General features: G+C 43.3%; 2 protein-coding genes across 3 annotated transcripts in view; one reads left to right on the top strand and one right to left on the bottom strand.

Annotated features, from left to right (window-relative positions):
• The window catches only part of UBE2F (ubiquitin conjugating enzyme E2 F (putative)), a 30,541-nt gene extending 10,012 nt beyond the window's left edge, over window positions 1-20,529 (bottom strand). The window contains exons 1-7 of one of the 2 annotated variants that reach the window (XM_083475361.1): window positions 20,375-20,529; window positions 18,749-18,882; window positions 12,232-12,261; window positions 11,842-11,907; window positions 9,509-9,576; window positions 2,658-2,728; window positions 549-606 (exon numbers count right to left, since the gene is read on the bottom strand). In XM_083475361.1, the coding sequence (XP_083331487.1) occupies window positions 549-606; window positions 2,658-2,728; window positions 9,509-9,576; window positions 11,842-11,907; window positions 12,232-12,261; window positions 18,749-18,866 (411 nt within the window). In that variant the 5' untranslated portion in view covers window positions 18,867-18,882; window positions 20,375-20,529. The remainder of the gene's footprint in view (window positions 1-548; window positions 607-2,657; window positions 2,729-9,508; window positions 9,577-11,841; window positions 11,908-12,231; window positions 12,262-18,748; window positions 18,883-20,374) is intronic. The other variant, XM_083475362.1, reaches the window with a different exon arrangement.
• Window positions 20,530-23,891: 3,362 nt separating this feature from the next.
• The window catches only part of MREG (melanoregulin), a 39,080-nt gene continuing 36,744 nt past the window's right edge, over window positions 23,892-26,227 (top strand). Inside the window, exon 1 of the mRNA XM_083475206.1 lies at window positions 23,892-24,160. Coding sequence (XP_083331332.1) covers window positions 24,054-24,160 — 107 coding nt within the window. The 5' untranslated portion in view covers window positions 23,892-24,053. The remainder of the gene's footprint in view (window positions 24,161-26,227) is intronic.

Genomic DNA, 26,227 nt, shown 5'->3' on the forward strand with positions numbered 1-26,227 from the left:
AGAAAAAGAAGTGGATTCAGTCAAAGAAGTTGAACAACGCATTCTTACTTATATTGAATTCTAGCACAAAATGTTCAGTAAATGTTGAGCTTTCCATAAAGAATGTAAAAAACAACAACACCCGACCCTTATGTAAAGCATTTAATTTCAAAGTATCTATGAGGCAAAGCGAACCATTTCCAGCATGACCATACGGTGGAATAGGCTTTATCCCACTTCTCCCAATACTCCCTTCTGCCTTAACGAGACAACCTCTCACATTCACTTCATAGGTGAACAGGGGCATATGCCTCAGGGAAATCAAAACTTTCATAGAACACAAAAAAATACAGCTTGGGTTAAAAAAATAAACAATGAAACCACATTTAGGTCCCATTTATTTATTGGAAGAAGCAAGAAACTAATCTTATTAGAGAGCATGTATTCACCATTCAAATCAAGGTAACAATTTTTTTTAAAAAAATTGCCCTGAAGATTTATACAAATGTTTCTGATTTATGAATGTTTTCACCTGATAAAGATTATCACATTTGTATGTTTAATACTACCTTTAATGTTCTAGTTGGAGCCCAGCCAGTGCCATCAATTGAATGTTCTCTCAATAAACTGAAATAAAGATGCAAATACATATTATTCACTGAATTCATATGTGCTTTGCTTACTCTAGGATTTAAGGGACAAATTAAATGCACAGACAACTGCTTGCTAAGGAATGACAGAAATTTTGATATTAATAGCCGAAAAGTCATTTGGGTATATGTGTACCCTTACATATAGGTGACTGCGCACAAACTTGGCAAATAGTGTAAGCAGCTGGTCTTGTCCCACCTCATATCATTTGCTCCCACAATTTTGTATCAACTGTTGTGATTGCAATTTGTTTTAATCTGTTTTTAATGTTGCATTTGACATTGCAGTAACCAGCCCTGGGCCTTTGTGGTAAAGGGTGGGTAATGAATCTAACTAATATAAAATTGTAAGATGTTGTCACACTGCAGTTCACTTGGCCACAGACAGGTGACGCTGCAAACCACAGTGTGGCAAAGAGGTGGTGGATGGGCAGCCCAAGCAAAGCCACCAGACTGGGTCACAGCAGCAGCCACCCTGCTCTGCTGTCAGTCCTCCTTTCAGCCCTGGGACCTCTGCCTCCAGGATCCACATCTCCCAACTGGCTGGCTCTGCTATCGGTCACTTTGGAGAAGAGAAGGAAATATTATCCCCACCCACCAATTCATTGCAGGGGGGGGGGCTTGCAATCCCCCAAAGGGCTTTTGTCATAACTTTGTGTGTGGTAGTTGGAGAAAGTATTGGGGATGAGTTCCCTGGTCATTTTCTGCCAGCCTTTGTCCTGTTTCAGGCTGTTGTGGATTTGCAAAACCCCAAAAAGTTTTTTATCTTAGTGTTGGAGAAGCAATTGGGATGGTTTACCTAATTGCTTCTCTGTCTATCTGGTAGCCTGGACACGCATTTTCAAGGGAGAGAAAGGTGACCAAGAAATGCAGTTGGGTAGATCGAGAGAGGAAGGGAGGTTTGTGTCTGTCTGCCTGTCTGTGGTGAGTGCATGTGTGACCAACAGAAGGTGAGTTCTGGGTGCAAGTCATTTGATTCCCCTCTCTGATTCTTCTTCACTGTTTGTTTAGACTGGCTTGCACCTTTTCTTTTCTTTTCTTCCTCAGTGAGATTCCCTGCCCACTTGGTAGCAGCAAATGCAATGCAACTGCAAGCCTAAGCCCAGTCCCACTTATTCCTCTGCTGGGCCTTTTCAGTTGATGGAGACCCACCAACCTTTGCTGGCCGCAATATGGTGTGTATCAGTGTCTCACATGTGCATAGGTTAAGGGAGGAAAGTGAAATGGCACCTTTCCTGTGGGAAATGCCTGTGTACATTCAGCTTGGTAAGATGTTGTAGCCTCTCTTCTTTTATTGCAGCAGGTTGAACTTGCTCTTTCATAGTTAGCAAGATCCAAACAACACAGCATTTAAAGCAAACAAAGCTCTTGGCAGAGAGTTGGCTGCGTTAGCCAGGTTGGTTCAGCTACAGACCGTCATAAGACAGGCTTCTGTATGGGTGGTTTGTTTGTTTGTTGTTTTACAAACATTACTGCCTGGTGTGGAGTTTGAGCAAACCAGGAGACACTTTTCATGCATACTTATGCTATAGTAATTCCCACTTGGGGAGGAGCCATTTGACAGTGATATATACTCTTTCTCTTCCACCTACATACAGTGGTGCCCCGCAAGATGGAAAACCCGCTAGACGAAAGGGTTTTCCGTTTTTGAGCTGCTTCGCAAGACGATTTTCCCTATGGGCTTGCTTTGCAAGACGAAAACATCTTGCAAGTGTTCCGATTTTTTCCCGCTCCCCCCCCTTTTTCTAATCCGCTAAGCCGCTAATAGCCTTTTAGCCGCTAATCCGCTAATCCTTTAATAGCCGCTAAGCCTTAAATAGTCGCTAAACCGCTAATAGCACTAATCCGCTAAGCCGCTAATAGGGTTGCTTCGCAAGACGAAAAAACCACTAGATGAAGAGACTCGCGGAACAGATTAATTTCGTCTTGCGAGGCACCACTGTACTCACAAGAAATAGTCATTTCATCTACTGGCATTTAACTCTGACAATAGAATAAGAGAAGTGAGCTATAAAAATTATTTATTACCTTAAACAGATTTCCCCTGTCTCCGTGATGTTGGGATGCCAGATTCTAGTCAAACATTTCACTTTGGGAGGCTGCCAGAAAATAAAACATAAGATTACAAAGCTGCCCAAGCTGAAGGACAAATCAGGAGATCACATTGTACTGGACATCCGCTCTTCAGAAATCTGCACTGTGTGCCCCCCCCCCAGTTACTTATCTAGAGAACAGACAGCACCCATCCTCAGTTTTGTAGCCGATGTCTTTTCCTATCAAGTACTCATATTTTCTAGCAAGGTTTGTGTTGCAGGAATAAGTTCTAAATGAGACGACAACATAATTAATTGCACCAGGTGTGCTTGAGCTGGAACATATGAAATACCTGAGCTGGCTAGGAATTTGCTGACTGTCTCATTTGGTTGCATGTTAGAAATCTGGCTAAGAGAATGGTCCACGAAGCTAAGTGAAAAGATCCCCCTTTACATACAAGAAGCAGGGTACAAAAAGATAGCGAGGGCACTGAATGTTCCTAGAGACACCACTGGAAGCATAGTTCACAAGTTCAAAGTTAAAGGAACAGTGGCCATCACAGTCACCTGACTTGAACCCCATAGAAAATCTCTGGTGGGATTTGCAGCACGCAAACCCCAGAATATTACTGAACTAGAGGCCATTGCTCATGAGGAATGGGCTCAGGCTCCTCAGGAACGCTGCCGGAAGCTGCTGTCTGGCTACGCATCTCACTTGCAGCAGGTTATAGCAGCGAAAGGCTGCTCTACTAAATACTAAAGATGCTTGCCATGAAGGGGTTGAATAATAGTGAGACTGGAGAAGCCAGTAAAAGTTGCAATTTCAGCTGAATTTGGGGGACCCACTTGAAGCAACCACTGTGTTGAGCTATTTCAATTGCTTTTGTCTGATCTGTTCATTGCAAACAGCTGAAAGTCTGTAATTTTTTTATAATAAACCAAATTGGCAATGGGGGTTAAAAATTTTCAATTGCAACTGTAAATCCCCATTGCATAGAGAATATTCACTGCCGTTGGGCTTTATTTGCTGGTTAGCATTCAAGGAGGCAATTTGCAAGTAGCAGAAGCAAAAGTTTAAGTTGCTCTATTGCCAGAGGAAAAGTCAGTACAGTGGTACCTTGGAAGTCAAACGGAATCCGTTCCAGAAGTCCATTCAACTTCCAACTTTCCAAAATGTTCGGAAACCAAGGCATTTCAGGTTCCAAAGAACGTTCACAAACTGGAAAACTCACTTCCGGGTTTGGGGTGTTCGGGAGCCAAAATGTTCAACTTGCAAGGCGTTCAGGATCCAAGGTACGACTGTATAGCTAAACAATTTAGCCACAGGCTCTAGAAAGATGCAGTGCTTTCAATTTTGAGAACGAGGTGAAGATGGCATGCTTGTATAATGCACACAAAAGGACAAATGTATCTTGCCAAACTTCACAATGTAATTATAAACAGGAAGTTTATGTGGATCTTTTATTTACTAAACAAGATAAAAAAAATCGGGGGGGGGGGGGGGATGGACCCCAACAGCGTCTTACATTCTACAAAGTCTCCAAAAATGCAGGGTTGTTTTTTTTAAAAAATTGATCTCCTTATGTTATTATGAAGTGACTCAACTCAAACTGTTTCCCCACCTTTTGTGAAATTATTTTTTTTATTTGCACATCTATTTTCCTTGGCAACTTCTCAGTAGGCATCCATGTACATAGAAAAGAACCTACAAATCATAATACCACATCCCACAGATTGTGTTTTGTTATACAGTCGTAACTTGAATCTCGAACGCCTTGGCTCCCGAACAAATTGCATCCCGAAAGATCGAAACCCAGGAGTGTTCTGGTTTTCAAATGATTTTCGGAATCTGGACATCCAACTGGGCTTCCGATTGACCGCAGGCGCTTCCTGCAGCCAATTGGAAGCCGCACTTTGGTTTCCGAACGATTTGAAAGTCGAACAGACTTCTGGAACGGATTCCATTTGACTTCCAAGGGACAACTGTACAGTGCTACCTTGGGTTACATACGATTCAGGCTACAGACTCTGCTAACCAAGAAATAGTACCTCGGGTTAAGAACTTTGCTTCAGGATAAGAACAGAAATTGTGCTCCAGCGGCGCAGCAGCAGCGAGATGCCCCATTAGCTAAAGTGGTGCTCAGGTTAAGAACAGTTTCAGGTTAAGAACAGACCTCCGGAACAAATTAATTACTTAACCCGAGGTACCACTGTACTTGGTTTACATTTGTGGGGCGAAATCTATTTTTTTATCATCAGCAGCATCATCAAAAAGTGACGCATATTTAAATTTGCCATTTTAGTAACCCTCACTTCATGTTCCTTCTAATCCTTACCACATCAACATTGGCAAACACTAAGTAACATTTATGGCAGATTATGAAGCAGCTACAATCTACAACTACAATCCTTGAGTACACTTAATTCAGCTCTCTAGAATCTCGTTAAAAATAAATGCTCTTCAGTTCATATTATTTTTTTCCGTTGTGTGCATGAAGGTCTGAGTAGGTGCAAGGGTGTGGTTGTAAATGTAAGATTATTATTATCATTAATTTATTGATCACCTTTTATACAATTATCTCAGGGTAATATACAATAAAAACAGCAATTTAAAAGCATGAACAAGGAACAATATGGGAGGAAGAGACACTTAAAATAGCAATATTCGCTCTCCGCTTTATTCTGTGGCCAGATTCAGTCCCAGTTAACCTGCAGCCAGAAACTGCAATACGGATGGATGGAGGAGAGCTTTTTGTTTTGCTGCTTTTTTACTGAAGTGAGTAGCTCTTATAGTAACATTCTGTATTATTATTTTTTAGAAATCAGCTCTGCAAAACTCAGACAAATGTGACTACCAGACATATTTTAAAATAAGATGATCAATTCAAGTAATTTATTTTAACTATTAACCATCTAACTTAATTAGACTCGTTAGATTCTAAAGTCAATCCAATATTTCTATTTTCTCTCTCTTTCATCCCCACAAATCTTTGTATCACATACTTGAACTGATTTAAACAAACGGATTCTTTATAAACACTGGAAAATACAATTATAATATGCAGCTCCAAAATAATCCTTACTGGTAAAAACAACAGCTAACTCTTTCAGAAATTAATTTTATAGCTCTGCCAATCATATTCACACATTCAAACTTCAGCTGCTGTTGTGTATTTGACTGCAATTACCAGGCTTATTTTTTCATCCAGAAAAGGTGTGAAAAACATTAACAAGAATACTTATTTTTCTATAAAAGTTGATTATGCGAGGCAAAAAATACAACAAGAGCCTGGTGAGACTGTTGTAGCAGCTGCTATTTATATAATCCTATTCTCAGAAACCTTAAACCACAAACACATATGTGTACCTTTCACTTGAGAGCAAATCCAAGGGAGGCTAATTTTTTATTTCAGATTTTATCAACAATTTTATTTCTGCTTTCAAAATAATAATTAAAACAAAAACTGTCTAATGATTTACAATGGGCAGAGCAGGAAGCAGCTGAAGAAACTATCTAGTACAGGCACCCCCAAACTCGGCCCTCAAAGTGTTTTGGGACTACAATTCCCATCATCCCTGACCACTGGTTCTGTTAGCTAAGGATCATGGGAGTTGTAGTCCCAAAACATCTGGAGGGCCAAGTCTTGGGGTGTCTGCTCTAGTATCTCATGATTCTGACCTTCACATTTTCCCAGCATAAGCAGCAATGCTTTCCTCTCATTCTCCTTTCAGCACCTCCTGCTTGCTACAATTACCAGATCTTACATAAGGGATCCGCTTTATTAAATAGATCTTAACATTCAATTCAGAATGGTATCTTGCATGCTCTTCAGAAATAAAAAAAGAATATATTAGTATACTTTACGCAAAATAGTTTTCTCTTGATAACTGCAGAATTATACCCATATCTGATGAGATTTAATTCAAGAGAATTGCTCTTCAGTGTTGGAAATTTCCCAAGTATCATACAAAACTCATTCACACTTTTACAAATTCTTAATGGATAAAGAATATGAATAACCTGGGAGTTCTGGGTCTGCTGCAGGCTATGGTGGAAACCGAGGGTCGCTCATCCTGAGCGACCTAATTGCTGCAAGGAGGCAGAAAGGGAGCGCGGGCAAAGCACCTTCTCTAAAAAGCCCAGAAGGAACATTTGGGTTCTGAAGGGTCCAGCGGTGTCAGAGAACGCTCTCTAGGAGGGAGCAGCGAGAGCACCAAGATTGAACACAGACCTCACAGCAAAATGCCTCAAGTGCCCCCATTAAAGCAGCGACTTCTTTAAAAAGTAAAAGGAAATCGGACCAATTTGCACAAGATAATTTTAAAAAAATATATATTTAAGAAGAATTTATCAATTGGATCCACACCAGGGAGGTGAAGAGGATGTCCCCCCTGGGAAGTGGGTATGAATCGGCATGGAATAAAATCTGCAGGGGCTAAGAAAAGAATAAATAAATTACCCGCTAATGATTTTTCTCTTTAAGCCTTCCATTGGATGAATTGAATTAACACTGTGATTTGAGCTAATATTGGATGCATAAGTTTAAGACTTTATAGTGCTTTTCCAGCAAGCTTGCCAAACTGGAAATGAATTTTAGACATTGGGGTGGTAAGAGAAGAAAGCAGGATGTGAACTTTGTGAATTATTCATCTTAATACTTTAAGAAACATATTTATTTCCTTTGCTACTTTTTATGAACTAAAAGAGACAGAAACTGTATTTATGGATTTAAATTTTAAATCAGGACTGGTTTGGAAATATTTTTAGAGCACATCATAATCGGACGGTTAAATATTTTTATTTTTATTATTTGGGTCCAATAGAGATCAGAAACAATTTGGAGATGGGGCATTTTTTTTTTTTAATGAACCTTGTCTGTGTAATTGGTGGGCTTTTTGAAGAAGCTGAAGAAAAGGGAAAAGGAGAAGACTTGGTATGAAAAGATCTTAAACTTCCCCGCTCTCTCTCATAGACACACACACACACACACACACACACACGCATACACACACACACACACGTGGATATTATGAGGGCTTTTTGAAGATGCTGAAGAAAGATACACTGTGGAACAATACCGTTTTAGTGAATGGAAAAGGAGATTTTAAAAACTTTCACATGAGCTAAAAAAAAGTTTGGATTAAAGGTTATTTTATTTTTTATTTTCTTAGATCCTGGGAAATCTTGTGAATATGCTGCGATAAAGGAGGGAAAACAGGAAATAAGAAACCAAAACAATAGATAAGAGGGAAAGCAGAGTGAGAGAACAAGGACAGAAACACAAGCGACACAGTGTGGCTGGAAAAATAATTACAGGGTTTTTTTTATTTGGCTTTTTCTTTTTTTTTAGTACTTTCTCATAAGAAAGGAGAGCTTGCCACCTATTGGTATTTTGATATAAGTATTGATTTTCTTTTTATATAGAAATTGAGAACTGAAGTTTAAAATATTGTTTAAACTTACGGTATTTAAAACTATTTAGTTATTATGTAAAATAACAACTAAAAAATATTTTGCATTTTGAACCTTTTTTAAAAAAGGGAAAAAAACTTTTTTGATAAAATCATGGCTAATACAGCAAAAAACCCACCATGAGGCCCAACTACAACACCTGGTCAAAGAAAAGGTTCAATTACAGAAGGGGACACAAAGTCTGATTTAACGATAATTTTATTAGAAATGAGGAAAGAAATGAAGGAAGGAATACAGAGACTGGAACAGAAAACAGATAATAACACTGCTGAGGTTGCAAATTTGACAACAGAAATTAAAGAACTGTCACATAAAACATTAGAATTGGAAAAACAGTGCAAGAATTAAAGCTTAAAACCTCCAATTTGGATGAATCTTCCAAGAAAGTACAAGTGAAGGCAAGAGACAAAAAGGGAGCAAGAGAAGTTGAAGAAAAAGATAGCATTAAAATAGCATTTGTAAAAAAGAAGAAGCTTTTCTTCTGGGAATTATAGGGGTAGTCCTACCTAAACAGTACAGAAATTTATTCATGTATGAAACTACAGTGGCAAGAATGTTATTTGCCCAAAAATGGAAAGAAGAAGTACTGATGAAAGAAGAATGGATACAAAAACTTATGGACTATTCAGAAATGGCAAAAATTACTGGAAAAATAAGAAATCAAGGTAACAAACTTTTTACAAAAGAATGGAAATGGTTTGTTGAATATGTACAAATAAACTGTGAACAGGTAAGAACATTGGCAGGATTACAGTGGTGCCCCGCAAGACGAATGCCTCGCAAGACGGAAAACTCGCTAGACGAAAGAGTTTTCCGTTTTGGAGGTGCTTCGCAAAACGAATCTCCTATGGGCTTGCTTCACAAGACGAAAATGTCTTGTGAGTTCCTGCGGGTTCCCCCCCCTTTTCTAAGCCGCTAAGCCACTTATCAGCTGATCCACTAAGCCGCTAAAAGCCGCTAATAGCGCTAATCTGCTAAGAAGCTAATAGGGTTGCTTCGCAAGACGAAAAAACCGCTAGACGAAGAGAATCGTCTTGCGAGGCACCACTGTATTGTAATAACCTGCAGTTTCATAAGAATACACAAATAAAAGAATAAGATAAGTTAATTTAGAATATGCAGGAAATGATAAAAATAAATTTAAGGAACTGCAGAAAGATGAGGAAGGAAGTCTAGTTTTGAAATGTTAAAATGACTGTAAAACTATTGAAATATATATAACTGAAAATCATATTTTTTTAAAAAAAGAATATGAATAACCTGGACAATATGGCCATAGTCAAGTACAGTGCCACACAGTTAAAAACCAACTGCTTTTCGAAGCCTATTGTAAAAGGAAACACAGTAAGTATTAAACTGTTCTAATTACTTACCACCATATTATAGGCATCAGGAACTTCAATTTCAAACTGAAATGTTCCATTTTGATAATAACCTTCATCTGTTAAAGGAAAAACAGAAGCTTAAAGGAAATATGCAACAGCACAGAAAAGACAGTGATCTAGGGACGTTACAGGTGAAATCCAATGGTGTCCATCTGCCAACGGAAGGAACGGTGTGTTGGGGGACACTCTGGAGCAGATGTGGAGGGTCGGGGTTGAGGGAGAGAGAGGAAGGGAAAGCCCTGTTGGATGTCACCCTCTGCTCATAATTTTTTTCTAACCAAAGGTGGTGAAAGTCCAAGACAACTGGCTTTAGCACCCTATGTTCTTAAGCATATTTCAGCTAGATGAGGCTTATGGTCAAAGTAGATGTGATGGCAGCAGAACATAAGGAAAGTCTTGCTAGATCAGTACAACATCCTGATCTCATAGCAGCCAACCAGATGGCTACGGGAAGCCCAAAAGGCAGGGCTGGGGAGGGAGGGAGGGAGTTCAAAGAAGGACGAAGGCAGACTAGAGTCAACTGGGATCATGGAACCTTGGAAGAATTAGAATGGACAACTGGGGAAACAGGGTAGTTCTGGGCAAGTGACCTGGGAAGTAAATGAATATGCATCTAGAATCACCACCCATATTTGTTTGTTCTGCCATATTGTGTGTTCTGCCTCCAAACTTTCATGACTTGAGAGGGGGAAAAGACAAAAGAATTGAGAGTTCTACTGCCAACACATCACCAGCACAACAGAGTTCTTCTACCAGTGCCATCTAGTGTCCACATCTATGAAGTTCAATAATTCCCAACTTGTCAAAACTAGTGAAAAATATTTTGGTCTATTACTCACTACACACTATAGTAGTGTAGTGTAGATGGCTTTCTAGCCATCTAAAAAGGAACCAAAAATTATACAGATAAAGCAACTACACTGACATGGTACCAAACCACATAATTATTTTTCATGCAAGCTGAACACTTACTACTTATCCTGCAAAAGACTCAAGAAATATGATCTCCAACCAGCATGATCAATGTGGCAGTACTAGTTAAACTACGCATTCTCTACATACTATAGAATATAGTATATGTAGAATACATATATTCGATACGTAGAATATAGTATAGAATATAGTATATGTAACAGAAAAACACAATAACCCCCGAAATAGTTATCTGGAAGAGTCAACTGAATTATCAGCAATTTATCTTTTGTTAAGCTTTACAGCTAAAGATTTTTATTTACACTGTGTAGCAAATGAAGTAGTATGGGGCTGATTTCCCTATTTAGATGGTCTTGTATAGATCTGTAACTCGTGTAAAGACACCTTAAGACGCTTTATGAAAACTTTGTGAAGACACTAATTGTATAATAGTACACAGAATGAGGTGCTGATTTTGAGCAATCAACGGACAAGATTTCTGAGTCAAATGTGTAACGGGGGACATCTGGATTTGGAGGACTACATCTACTCAAACTTGTTCAAACTCATCCAAAAAGGTTTTATATAATTTTGTGCAGATGCTAGTAGGCCAAGCTAAATTTACACCAGAATCAGCAAAAGGTGCTGGAGATGTGCTTGTCCATGTTCTGATACATACCATGTACTGTATATTGTCCATGACCAAAGATACCAGGTTTTTGGAAAACAGCTTGCCATAAGATCAAGAACATTAACTTTTCTTGTGATGTCATAGAGCCAGTGTGGTGTAATGGTTAGAGTGTTGGACTATGACCTGGGAGACCAGGGTTTGAATCCCACCCAGCCATGAAGCTCACTGGGTCACCATCACTTAGCCTGACCTACAGCTCACAGGGTTGTTGGAAGGATGAACTGGGGAGGAGAACCATGTTCATCACCTTGAGCTCCTTGGAAGAAAAGGTGGCACATAAACCACAGAATCATAGAATTGTAGAGTTTGATAGAATTAAAAAAAGAACATTTGCTCTAATTTATAAATTTGTTGTTTATCTTATTATATACCTAGTCTACTACATTTGATTTTAAAACGTAAGCATTTTTTTTTTTAAAAAAATGGTACCTTTTTGTTTTGCCACTTGCTTTTATTGTATTCTTGATTTAGTGTAGTTCTTGGTTTTTTTTGGCATTGCATAGCTTTGATGCATCAAGTATGGCTGCAAGTTAACCATCAAAATATAAATATATCTATCCTCTTACTCTACATTTCTTTTCAAATAACAAATGTTCACCTTCAGTTTCCAAAGAGAAGGCTGAAAATTGTGTGTGCACATTCACAAACGGATTTGAGTGTTTATAGAACACTCTGCACTTAACATTAACAGTTTCAAAATACATTCTTAAAAGATTACCTGGGTTTACAGTTAGGAGAAAATAATGGAGTTTATTTGGGTCAGGAAAGTTTACTTCACATGTACCTGAAAAACAAAATTTAAAAATCTGAAAATAACCACCAATTGTGACATTTCTGACAAGCTGTGGAGGGGAAGGCAACAAACATAGGAACGAAAGAGAAAAAGGCCTCACAAGTGAATTTATTGTGCAGTTAATATTTACAAAAGATAACTACAATCTGAGCTGAGTTCATGCATAAATCTATTAATTTATTAAATAAATGTATATCCCACCCTTCCTCCCAAAGGAGTCCCAGGTTGCAATATCTGCATCTATCTGAAAATGATATATATTGGAAAAGAAGAGTTTGTACACTCCTCAGAAAACCTTCTGAACACTATACTTACAAGGTAAATTTACTTCAAGTTCTGCAACTTCTGTTAAAAATGAAATAAAAATGTGAGTCAATGCCAACTTTATTTATATAGCATCTTTCTATATATAATACTCAAGATAATTTTGGCTTACATCTAAACTGACAAAGCAATAATAAAAAGTCACAGCAAAAACAGTATCTTAATATAGAGGATATTACGATATTCATGTTAAAATATAAGGTGCAATAAACAATACTAAGGATATAATTAAACAACTGAATTATAATCATGCAAAATGATTCAATGAAGTCAGTCACATAACTGCTAAAGGATAATATTGAAATAACACTACCCTAAGCTTATTGACAATGCAATCCTACATATGTATACTCAGAAGTAAGCCCCAGATTTCAGTGGGGCTCACTCCCAGGGAAGTAAGTGTAGGACTGGAGTCTAAAGCACTTAAATCACCTTAACACAAAAATACGAAGTTAATCACAACAAATTTTCAAAAAGCAAGATATTACCTGTATTAATATTCACCTTTATATTTTACAAGAGTCAGTACAGAGCAATGACTTCCATATGGAAACCGTCTAAACAGTAGTTTGTATAAAAGCCAATTACCCAACAGAGCCAAAGGCCAGCTGCAACTTAAACGGTATAACACCCTCCGCAATTCAGTCAGTCATTATTACCTAGGTCCCATAAAAATTAATGAAACAAGATGGTCACAATCCCACTGTTTTCAGAGGGGTTTAATGGTGAAGATTTTTCCTGGATTGGACCCTAGGTATAATTTTGCCCATTTTAATAAGGCATTTAGCACATATACAGTACTTCTCAGTTGGGGTTGAAAACTCTGTTAGGGCTGCAGGCCAATGTCAGGTGTGTAAGTGGGTAGAGCACCCCTTTCCTCCCTCTCTGCCACCCCTTTCCTTCCTCATCAGCATGAAATTAAGCCCAGGGTGACATGCTACAGGTTCTTCCCAACCCTGCTCTAAACGTGTCCCTACAATTCTGCTCCTTAAATCGTGTCAAGTGATCCACAGACTTTTTACCTTACCATTTTATATTGCTTTCAGTTTCAGTTTCCTAAAAGTAGTACAGTGGTACCTTGGTTTACGAACTTACTGTAATCTGTTCCACAAGTCTCTTCTTAAACCAAGGCTTTCCCATAGCAGTGGGGGACTCAATTTACAAATGGAACACACTCAACAGGAAGCGAAACATGTTCTGCTTCGAAGGCAAAGTTCACAAACCAAAACACCTACTTCCGGGTTTGCAGCATTCTTAATCCAAGTTGTTCATAAACTAAGCTGTTCTTAAACCAAGGTACCACTGTATAACAGAAGGTCCCAGATCTCTGTTTTTAATTTTTTTTATCTCATTTTCTTTTTGAGTTAGGAGGATTTGCAATTTCAAAAAATTGAGTTTTGGTCTTGCTCAGCCCAGAATTAAGATATTTCAAAACTAAAAATACCAATCTCTTCAGAACTTCATGGGCTTTGATGTGATATGGCACATGATGGAATAAATTTTAAAGTTCAGTTACATTATATAAACATTAAAAATATTTTTTTAAAAATTAAATGTCAAAAAAGTACCCCCCCCAAAAAAGCACTTTTAGGGTTTTTGTGTAGTCCAGCAAAGCCAAAATTGTCAATATTCTGAAATTTCAAACTCAAAAACAGGATGAGATAAAATAAATAAAATTTAAATTTAAATTTAGTTCTGCTCATTAAACAAGTGTACAAAATATTAAGAAAATTGGACATGAGGTAAAAAAAGTCATCAAAAATTGGACCACTTGATCTGGAATGAACCTCCAGATGTATGTTGTAAAACATATTTTCAAGCCTCAAATAAAGGTTAGCGGTTTGCTTTTAAAAAAACCTAGTCAACTCAATGCAAAACTGACAGCACACTTTAAAGCAAGCACCCCCAACCTTCGGCCCTCCAGATGTTTTGGACTACAATTCCCATCATCCCTGACCACTGGTCCTGTTAGCTAGGGATCATGGGAGTTGTAGGCCAAAACATCTGGAGGGCTGCAGGTTGGGGGTGCCTGCTTTAAAGCTTAAGAGACAAAAGAACACCAAGGCAACCTGATGATCCTCTTTCCACTAATGTACAACCTACTTTTTCCTCTCCTGCTTCCAGTAGCTTATATTTTCCCCAACCAAGGGAAAGCCAACTATTCTCTGTATCTTTTCCATCATTTGTATTCTCTTCAGCTTATCATTATTCTTGCTGCAGAGCTGATTGTGCTTAAATGAATGAATCTTAAATTTTACATTCCCACATTTTTATTTCATTTTATTAAAGAAGCCCGGTCTCTCTTGCTCCCTGAGCAATACTAGCAACAACCCCCTTCCCATTATTGATGCAGAAAATGGATTTAGAATTCCTAGTATTTGGCATATGAACCGTATTCTTATTCAGCCTAGTGGAATGGGCCAACTGACCACTTTTCCTGTCCAAGAACACACAATTAGTTGTAAATGCTGACAAATTCACAAAGCACTCTTTCAAAGTGAACGAATAGGATTCAGATAAGAATTTAGGTACAGCACTGACAAAAATGCAGTGAGGCAGACGTGCAAACAGCAGCATGCTCTACAGCCACATCTTGTGCTATGATATACTATGATGTGGGTCAAACAGTAGCCATGGAGAAAAAAATTAGACTTATTACAGCAGTCATAGCCTGGTGTAATTCTTCAGAAAAGCCCATTTTCTTTTCAATGCCCTAGAATACCTGGCAGCTGGTTTCAAGCTTCCTCTATGCTTAAAAATATAGATTGGCTGGTTTGACCTGGATGCAATTTCTCATGAGACTCATTCAGTTCATATCTGAGGATGAATTCCATTTCCTTGGAACTTTTACTGTTAAATATCTGTTCAGCACAGATTTGATATGCACATGGTACAGTCCTTTCCAGAGATATGAAGACTTATCAAAGTTCAGAAATAAAGTATTTTTCCCCCTGAGGATTTTTTGTTCTTCCTCTGCAGACAGTATTTCATATACAGTGGTACCCCGCAAGACGAACGCCTCGCGAGACGAAAAACTCGCAAAACGAAAGGTTTTTTCGTTTTCGAGTTGCCTCGCAAGACGAATTTCCCTATGGGCTTGCTTCGCAAAACGAAGCTTGCCCCGGGGACAGCGGGTCTTCTCTTTTGAAGCAAGGGGCGGCGGGGAGATAGCGATCTCCCCGCAGCCCCTTGCAGCAAAAGATGTCGGGGGAAGCGGGAAGCGAAGCGCTTCGCTTCCCGCTTCCCCCGCACCTCTTCTAAAGCAAGGGGCTGGGGGGAGATAGCGATCTCCCCCCAGCCCCTTGCAGCAAAAGATGTCGGGGGAAGCGGGAAGTGAAGCGCTTCGCTTCCCGCTTCCCCCGCACCTCTTCTAAAGCAAGGGGCTGGGGGGAGATAGCGATCTCCCCCCAGCCCCTTGCAGCAAAAGATGTCGGGGGAAGCGGGAAGCGAAGCGCTTCGCTTCCCGCTTCCCCCGCACCTCTTCTAAAGCAAGGGGCTGGGGGGAGATAGCGATCTCCCCCCAGCCCCTTGCAGCAAAGGGGGAAGCGGGAAGCGAAGCGCTTCGCTTCCCGCTTCACCCGCACCTCTTCTAAAGCAAGGGGCTGGGGGGAGATAGCGATCTCCCCCCAGCCCCTTGCAGCAAAAGATGTCGGGGGAAGCGGGAAGCGAAGCGATCTCCCCCCAGCCCCTTGCTTTAGAAGAGGTGCGGGTGAAGCGGGAAGCGAAGCGCTTCGCTTCCCGCTTCCCCCTTTGCTGCAAGGGGCTGGGGGGAGATCGCTATCTCCCCCCAGCCCCTTGCTTTAGAAGAGGTGCGGGGGAAGCGGGAAGCGAAGCGCTTCGCTTCCCGCTTCCCCCTTTGCTGCAAGGGGCTGGGGGGAGATCGCTATCTCCCCCCAGCCCCTTGCTTTAGAAGAGGTGCGGGGGAAGCGGGAAGCGAAGCGCTTCGCTTCCCGCTTCCCCCTTTGCTGCAAGGGGCTGGGGGGAGATCGCTATCTCCCCCCAGCCCCTTGCTTTAGAAGAGGTGCGGGGGAAGCGGGAAGCGAAGCGCTTCGCTTCCCGCTTCCCCCGACATCTTTTGCTGCAAGGGGCTGGGGGGAGATCGCTATCTCCCCCCAGCCCCTTGCTTTAGAAGAGGTGCGGGGGAAGCGGGAAGCGAAGCGCTTCGCTTCCCGCTTCCCCCGACATCTTTTGCTGCAAGGGGCTGGGGGGAGATCGCTATCTCCCCCCAGCCCCTTGCTTTAGAAGAGGTGCGGGGGAAGCGGGAAGCGAAGCGCTTCGCTTCCCGCTTCCCCCGACATCTTTTGCTGCAAGGGGCTGGGGGGAGATCGCTATCTCCCCCCAGCCCCTTCCTTTAGAAGAGGTGCGGGGGAAGCGGGAAGCGAAGCGCTTCGCTTCCCGCTTCCCCCGACATCTTTTGCTGCAAGGGGCTGGGGGGAGATCGCTATCTCCCCCCAGCCCCTTGCTTTAGAAGAGGTGCGGGGGAAGCGGGAAGCGAAGCGCTTCGCTTCCCGCTTCCCCCGACATCTTTTGCTGCAAGGGGCTGGGGGGAGATCGCTATCTCCCCCCAGCCCCTTGCTTTAGAAGAGGTGCGGGGGAAGCGGGAAGCGAAGCGCTTCGCTTCCCCGCTTCCCCCGACATCTTTTGCTGCAAGCGGCTGAAGGGAGATCGCTTCTCCCGGTGCTCCGAAGCCGGGCGGGGGGCAGGGGACACCTCCCGCCGCAGCGGGGACACCTTTTGAAGGCAGGCGGGGGGGAGCAAAGACTTTGGCCCCCCGCCCGCCTTCAGAAGAGGTCCAGGACCTCTTCTGAAGGCTGGCGGGGGGCAAAAGTCTTTGTCCCCCCTGCCTGCCTTCCCAGGGGCTTTTAAATCGCCCCGGACAGCGGAGAAGTCCTCCGCTGTCCGGGGCGATTTTATAATGCCGCCCGCCAGCATTTTAAGATCGCCCCGCACAGCGGAGAAGTCCTCCGCTGTTCCGGGGTTTTTTAAAATGCTGGGGGTGGGAAGAAAAGCCCTTGTCCCCCCCCCAGCCTTCAGACGAGGTCCGGGGACAGACTGTCCCCGGACCTGGTCTGAAGTCGGTTTCCCTAGGAACGCATTAATTGATTTTCAATGCATTCCTATGGGAAACCGTGCATCGCAAGACGAAAAAACCGCAAGACGAAGAGAATTGCGGAACGAATTAATTTCGTCTTGCGAGGCACCACTGTACAGTGGTACCTTAGGTTAAGTACTTCGGTTCTCAACCTGAAACTGTTCTTAACCTGAAGCACCACTTTAGCTAATGGGGCCTCCCGTTGCTTCCACGCCGCCGGAGCACAATTTCTGTTCTCATCCTGAAGCAAAGTTCCTAACCCGAGGTAATATTTCTGGGTTAGCCGAGTCTGTAACCTGAAGCATATGTAACCCGAGGTACCACTGTACAGTGGTGCCCCACAAGACGAATGCCTCGCAAGACGAAAAACTCGCTAGACGAAAGGGTTTTTCGGTTTTGCGTTGCTTCGCTAGATGAATTTCCCTATGGGCTTACTTCGCAAGACGAAAACGTCTTGCGCTTTTTTCTTAAAGCCACTTGAAGAGGTGCAGTTGCGACGGACCGTGCTTCGCAAGACGAAAAACAATGCAAGACGAAAAGACTCGCGGAACGAATTATTTTCGTCTTGCGAGGCACCACTGTATAAGGGACACATTTTAAATTCTAACAGTATAATAAAATGTCTATTTTAAACCACAGAGGGCAATTTTGTGGATGTTCAATAAAAAATAAAACAAACCAAGTAACTATTCAAGTTTTATTAGAACATCAGATAATTTAATTCACTCAATTTAAATAGTGCCAGTCGGTTCCAAATCCCAATCCCATGCACGTTTAGTCATAAAAACAGGACTTACCTTCTCTGTTCTTTCATCAACATGTTTTGTCACATAGTAATACAGGCATGTACCACAGTCTCTCCATTCTTCTACACTTTGTAGTCTTTCATTCATCATCTGCCCACCCCAATATGCAACCTATCCTTAGTAATATATGCCCTTCTTTCTGAACCAATGCAAAGCATACAGAGAAAACAAGAATGTCAGTGTTCAACTAGCCAGCCAATACCACAATGCTGTTAGTTCAGTTGTCCCCCAGCCTGAAGAAGAGGACTGGGGCCAAAAGACTGAAGGTGCATGGAGGCTAAATTGTACGTGAGAAGAATGATGTAAGATTGTGCCATCCTATGCAGAGTTATCTGGAAGTAAACTCTATGGAATACAGTGGTACTTACCCCTAGGTAAACATGTACATGATTGCTTTGCACTAATTGTTTATATGACATAGAAGTTAATGTGGATCCTTAACTTACAGTTTTAATGCTTTTTGGCGTGTTCATGAATTTGTAAGCATCTTAACTTTTCTCTTTAAAAGGGTTTTTTATACTCTGTTAACCTCTGCACATTTAGTTCAATTATCAGACAGTGCATTAAATTTTAGGAGAACAGTGATATTTCATATAGAAAGCAGCATTACCTTTAACAAGTAACTTATCTCTAACAGACACTCTTCGAGTTGAATCAGAACCTGGGTTGGATGAACGGGGCCCCTTGACACCATCATCCCGTTTTAGCTTGCTTGCCAATGTTAGCATTACTGCTATCTTCCGTCTAAAGCATACATGAAATAAAAGTAAATTAGTCTTTTTTGAAAATCTTGTTTGTATTTTCTTCCAAATGTAAGGTTCAGTTACATGAAAGCATAGTTATCCTTGTATAACCTATGCACAGCAATAGGCTCAATACCTGTGAAATGCATAATTCCTTACATAAAATTATCTGTTTTCATTAAGTCGGTCTTATAAACATAGAAATGTGCATTCTGGTAAGTGAGGCTATTGCTCCATCAGCCCAGTACTATCTACTTTAGCTGGGACCAGGTGTCCAGGGTTTCAGGCAGGAGGCTTTTCCAATCCATACACCCAAGACTCTAGTGGAGATTGAACCTGGGGCCTTCTGCAGGCAAAAGCATGTGCTCAACCACTGAACTATGGTCCCTTACCATAATCATTATGGACACTGCTGTCAAAGCAGCCTTCTTATTAGCTCGTAAGAAGTACAAAGGTGTAGCATCTCAAAAAAGAAGAGTTAGAACATTCCAACAACTACCTAATAAGATTACAGAAGAATAAAAGTCAGGATATCTCGGTTCAGGCAGAATGCTGAGTTAACCCATGGTTAAGCATGAACGCACAGGTATGCACAAGAAAAATAGTGTTTGCATTGCTAGTCCCTGGTCACCCTGCTGCCATGCTACCAAAAGGTAAGCCAAGATTTGTCTGAACATGAGCTCATGGTTTGTTTTGCTCCAGACAAACCACTGGCTGTAGCCAAGGTTTGCTCTTGGCTTACCACTTGTCTGGTGGGAGACAACCCATGAGTCCAGGAAAGCCGTTTCAAGACAGAACACCACCGCTGCCCCCAATAACTACACAATGCACTTACAGAATTCACTGGGATGTGATGCGGTGGCAACTTAAATGGCTTTTTGAAAAACAAAATAAGAAGGTTTGGCAAATCTAAAGCTAGACCTTAGACTCTCCACCACAGTGCCCATTGCTTTCATGCTCTGCTCCTGGAGCTTCCCAACCAGTTGCGGGCTCCTTGGGGTGGGCAGGCACAGAAGAGAGTCCCCGGAGGATCAGACCACCTAAGCCAGCAGAAACTTCCCCGTGGTGGCCAGCCAGCTGTCCCTCACAATGCCACCAGCCAGGGCAGGAGGGGAGCCATGCCACCAGCACCATCGGTTTCACCCCAACACCTGGTCTACGGAGACGCCTCCACGGAGCTGCCCTGCGCATATCACTGGGAGTGGGAAGGGGAGAGGCAGCCCACCAATCCCCGCGACCCGTTTCCTGAGGCGTCCAAATCCAGCGGCCGCCCTCAGATCCTGCGGCAGTGAGTCCCTCAGGTTAACCAGGCGCGCCTGCGCTCCGCTTGCACGGCCTCCCTCGGGGGGGGGGGTGAGGGGAAGCTTCGTGCCTCCGGCGTGAGGGAGCCAAGGGCGGCCGGGCCGGGCGCTGAAGGGGGCTCTCCGGAGGGAAGGAGGGAGGCCGGCGCGTCGGCGCTGAGGAGACGTCGGGTCGCGGGCGGCGCTGCTCACCTGGAAAGGCCGTCGAGCCGCCCGGAGAAGCCAGCGCTGCCAGAAGCACCATCCCCGGCGAGGCTCCCGCTCCTCCGGCAGCTGCAGCGGCGGCGGCGGCGGCGGCAACACCGCCCCCTTCACCCCTCCCCCCTCGTGAACCGGAAGTGGAAGGAACGGGGGCGGAGCTCCCGGGACGAACGCTTGACAGCTGCGCAACAAGAACTTTATTGAGCCGCAGGGAGCGGACCAGGGACACGCACAAGACCCGCGGGGACGAAAATCCGAGTTTGCGCGTGCGCACTGGCCCTCAGGCGGCGGGAGGGGGGGGGCGCTGAGAGGTTGCCCCAGACCCGCCACCATTTATCCCGTGGAAAGAGGGACGTGCCCTTGCGCAATGAGCTTCCAACATATATAAAAACAGAATAAAACCTTAAACCTTTTTTTTAAACTTCCCTATACTGTACAGGATTGTCTTTAGATGCCTCTGGGGTCAGAGATCTCCATACTATCCACCATTTCTCCAATGAAAATAGGGACATCCTGAAGGAAAGTGGGACCTGGGGATCAAATCAGGGGTGTCCCTGGAGAACGGGCGCTTGAAGAGTCTCTTGCAGTGTTTTTCAAAGTTAGGTCCCCAGCTGCTGAACTACAACTTCCACCCTCCCTTGGTATCAGGGATGATGGGAGTTGTAGTCCAACAACAGCTGGGAAACAGTGGAGGGGAACCACCTCTCCCTCCTCCATTGGAGTGAGCCCTGCATTTGACAGACCCCAAAATATTGTATGATATTGAGGCAGTGGCTAGTTTATCTTTGCTTGTAGCTTGCCTTCATGGCTGGCCCACCCATGAAGTAATGTGAGGCGACTGCCTCAGGTGGCAGGATCCGCAGGGCAGCAGATCCTGATGTAGATCTTTATTCCCGCATAGCCTTGTTCCTGATGCAGATGTTCACTCACCCCTTATTCCCTGTTGAGGAGGGAGGTGCATTTGGTGGTTCTAGACGGTCTAGGGGTCAGTAAACTTTTTCAGCCCACTGTCCCTCAGACCTTGTGGGCTGGACTATATTTTGGAGGGGGGGGGGATGAATGAATTCCTATGCCCCACAAATAACCCAGAGATGCATTTTAAATAAAAGCACACATTCTACTCATGTAAAAACATGCTGATTCCCGGACCATCCGCAGGCCAGATTTAGAATATGATTGGGCCGGATCTGGCCCCCGGGCCTTAGCTTGCCTACCTATGGGTTAAAGGGAACGAGGCAGAGGGCCTTTTCAGTAGTCGCACCCTCCCTGTGGAATGCCTTCCCAACAGATGTCAAACAGATAAACGGCTATGTGATTTTTAAAAGACAGCTGTCTTCCCTGTTCAGGGAAGTTTTTAGTTTGGTGCTATATTGTGTCATAGTGGCTCTATACCACTAAACGTGATCCACCTGGAGCAGGAACCAGCAAGCCACTCCTGTATCCCTGCCAAGAAAACTCCTTGGACAAAAACAACAGGCATATAAAACTCCATGGACAAAATAGCCCATTACCTAAACCCACCAGGAAGCTAGCCTACCTAACTATTCCAAGAATTAGAAGGGGCCCCAGGCATTAGCAGGGTCATGGTATACAGACTACCCACCCCCCACAAAATCCTCATAATAATATGATTACATTTATCTTCATGGTGCAAGAGTTTCACACGCTAATTTATTCTGTTATCAGTGGCTGTTTCTGGAATGAACCCCCCCAACCTGATGCCATCCAGATGTTTATTTCATTTCATGCTTCCGTTGAAGCACTTCCAAGTGATTTCACAATGAATAAAAACTATATTAAAAAAGGTTAAATAGAAAAACAATTTTTTGAATTACAACTACTATAATTCCTCTCACTGATTGTCATTCTGTCAGTGAAAGCCTGTGTGGTGTAGTGATTATAGAGGGCTGGACCTGGGAAACCAGGGTTCAAATCTCCACTCAGCCATAAAACTCATTGGATGACCTTGGACCAATCACTGCCTCTTAGTCTAACCTACCTTGTAGGCAAAATAAAAAAATTCCTTCCAGTAGCACCTTAAAGACCAACTAAGTTAGTTCTTGGTATGAGCTTTCGTGTGCATGCACACTTCTTCAGATACACTGAAACAGAAGTTGCCAGATCCTTCTATATAGTGAGAAGGTGGGGAGGGGTATTACTCAGAAGGGTGGTGGGAATGGGAGATTGGCAGGTAGCTGAGATGAGCCTGTTGACGACTCTTAACGACTGCCATAGGTCTTACAGGAAAAGGCAAGGGGTGAGAAGGTGAAAAATGGCTTAGTCATGTATAATGAGATAAGAATCCAATGTCTTTGTTCAGACCAGGTCTCTCCATGGTTTTAAGTTTGGTAATGAGGCTCATCTCAGCTATCTGCCAATCTCCCATTCCCACCACCCTTCTGAGTAATACCCCTCCCCACCTTCTCACTATATAGAAGGATCTGGCAACTTCTGTTTCAGTGTATCTGAAGAAGTGTGCATGCACACGAAAGCTCATACCAAGAACTAACTTAGTTGGTCTTTAAGGTGCTACTGGAAGGAATTTTTTTTTATTTTGACTATGGCAGACCAACACGGCTACCTATCTGTAACCACTACCTTGTAGGGTTGTTGTGGGGTCTAAATGAGTAGGAAGGTGGGAAACCATGGATGCCATCTTGAGCTCCTTGGAGAAAGAGATGGGATTTAAATGCAATAAATAAATTCTGATCAAATATACTTATAATGTAAATGACACCCTATTATGCGCAGGCTGCATCTTTCCTACTATGTTTCAGTTGTTATATTTTTGTATACTTTTTTTCTTATGATAAAAATGAATGAAAATGTGATTTTTTAAAAGTAAAAACATTGTGGCAGGACTATTAACTTTTAGAAAAGCAGCTGTAAGCTACCCTGAGCCCATGGGATGGACGGGAATGTATCTTTAAAAAAAAATCTGTGTGTTTGCATCTGTCAACGATGAATAACACCTCATACTTTTGACACAATAGGATGTAACCAATGAAAGGTTATGTAAGAATCTAATAAGAGCCCTTCTCGGTAAGAGCAAAAGACCATTTAATACAGCATTCTGGTTCAGATTGTGGCCAGCTGTTCGCTGTTTTTGTGAAGCTGGACAGGGCCTCCGAGTAACTGGCCTTCAGAAGTACATTGCCTCTGAACAAGGAGGTTCCATTCCATGGTTAATAACCATTGCTAAATTGCTTCTGTTAGACCCGAGACGCCAGACAGCAGCCATTGTGGCAGAAATGGAAAGGTCCGATTCTGTGCCAGGTGTGCGCTGCTGTTGCGTTCACCCCCCCCCCGCCCCCATCGCCAAGCCGTGTGAGATTCCGGGGGTCCAGGCGCTGACTCTGGGCTCATGTTTCCTTCCAGTTCGACCTTGCGCGGCGCAAATTAAAGCCCGGATCGTGAGCAGCGCCCGAGAGAGAGAGGTGCGTGGGCGCGGAGACGGTGGCGTTCGTCAGCCTCTCCGGTTTCCCCCGGGAGGTGGCAGCCGCGAGAGCGCGCGCGGCCGCGGCCAGAAGGAGCCGGGTGCTCACGCACCTCGCCGAGCGCGAAGGGGATTTCGGCGAGCCTGAAGCGGGCAGCGCTGCGCGCTCGGGCGCCGAGGAGCTGAGCGAGGCTGTGGCGGGCGCTGGGTGGGGGGTGTCTCGGCCGCTCTTCCATGGGGCTGAGCGACTGGCTGGAGGCTTGGTGCTGCTGCTGCTGCGGCTGCCTGCGAGGACGATGCCCGGGCGACGCGGCGCTTCCCGAGAAGGAGCCCCTGGTCAGGTAAGCGGGCAGAGAGGAGGAAGGGGGCAACGGGCCGAGCCGCCATCCTCCAAGCATTTGCTTCGCGCCAGCCCGAGGCTGCCGGGGGCGCCTTGGCCGAGTGGCCCCTGCCTGTCCGGCGACGAGGCTCTTGGCTTCCCGGCGGGACCCGGCGCGGTGGCCGACGCGCGCCTCTGGGTCTCCTCAATTGCTGCGCCTGGTCAGCATCCTCTTTCAGGTACCGCCGAGAAGCCTGCAAACACGGCTGGAAGGCAGCCGTCCTCGGAACGGGGAGCTTCTGGGGAGCTGCCATGTATGTTTCCAGATGGAGGTCTATTAGGGAGTCGTCGTACAAGTTTTTGTACCATCCACACGACGTTTTCAAAACGCCAGCCTGTCCTTTTTTACTTCCGGATTTCCTTTTAGTGTGCCATATCCATTAAGTAAAAAACTGGTGTGCATTTTAGTGCATTTTTAAAGGGCACACTTTGGCTTCTGTCATCCCATGGCTACTTTTGTTTGCCCCTCATCCGAGCATACCCCTGTCATGTTGTTTCCAGCTCCCCAAGCAATATTAGCACCGATTGGCACATGCTGAAGTCGTGTTCAAATTTCAACAACCAGAAGAATTCAATAACATTTGAATTGTTGAGCTGGATGGGCATTGCTTGCTTGAGTCTTCTGTTTGCATCTTTGCCATCTTCCTGGGGTGTTCTGCTAACTGCTTATGATGCACACGGGCATAGCTAGGATTTTTGTTGGGGGGGCAGAACCTCAGTTAGCTGTGTATTTTTATTAATTGGCGGAGCAGCTGCCCCTCCCTGCCCCCCCCTGGCTACACCCATGATGCATGTTGATGATCGGTTGGGTGTCTGCTGGAGAGACTCCTTGCTTGTAACGCCTGTTCATCTAGCCTTAGAAACACCTTTGCACGAGAAGTGAAGCTGAAATGATTTTTAAAATGATGCATGAAAGTGGAATTAAGGGCTGGAAAATGGAGCTCCCTTTGGAATCTGCCCTGGTTTGCTCTGGTTTGTGGAATGACTGGCACACTACTGCCACCAAGCCGCTATACTCCTGGGCCTAGTTTCACTGAGGTGGTAAACCTGTGTTTGGGCAGCAGGGGATACACAGGGGTAAATGCTTCCAAACAATAATAATACTGTCTAGTTTGGAGTGGGATGAGGGCTAGCATGTTTTTATACAGTGAGCCAAATTGTATTTTGTTCTTGCTATTCCATTTATCAGATTAGTTGTGAGTACATGGTGCAATTTGCCTGGCTAACTTGGCTGGACGCTACAGACAACTTGATCCCCACAGCTATTACAAACACCTGTTTGTAGCCATCCTCAATGGATGGAGGTTATTGGTACACACTCTGGGGTTTTAATTTGCGCATGGGTAACTGTGTATGGAATAGTTCAGCAGCCAAGCTCCTGTAAATAAGAATTTTGTACTTTTATGATAAAAGTACAGAATTTGGTATACACAAAAGGCACCCTATGAAGCTCAAATTAAGATAGGGAGGCCTTTCTAAATGCATAGACCGGGGATTTTGGGTCTTGATTCATTGGGGCTTCAGACATACACAGGAGTACACAGTGTTGGTGCTGAGGACTCAGAAACTCTATGTGTGATTACTACAGAACATAACTTGAGGCACTGCTTGTGTGAACAAAGTTGATGTCAAGAAAGCATACCACAATGAAAAATGATCAAAACTAGAATCATCTTGTGCATATCTGTTCAGGGTATGATTATTATTATTTTCAAAAGAGCTTAGAATGGCAGTGTACAACATTTCTAACCCTAGATAATGTTTATTGTGCTATTAGACTGATTCTTGATTTTATTTAGACTTCCAAGTAAGTAAGGCTAGAATTGTAGATTTTGTGGGAATTATTTGTAGCAAACATTTTTGAATAGTGAGGTTCTTGTCTCCTTCAGTTCGTAACTGGAATCCTGTATTTTGTTTTATGTTTTAACTTGATTGCTTTTGCTTTGTTTTTGAAGTGTGCGCATTTCTGTCTTGTGGCCTGTGGGTGAAGGGTACACTATAAATACTTACAATAAAATGATAATTGCTC

The sequence above is a fragment of the Podarcis liolepis genome (assembly GCF_965112155.1).
Source record: "Podarcis liolepis genome assembly, chromosome: 1".
NCBI classification, from domain to species: domain Eukaryota; kingdom Metazoa; phylum Chordata; class Lepidosauria; order Squamata; family Lacertidae; genus Podarcis; species Podarcis liolepis.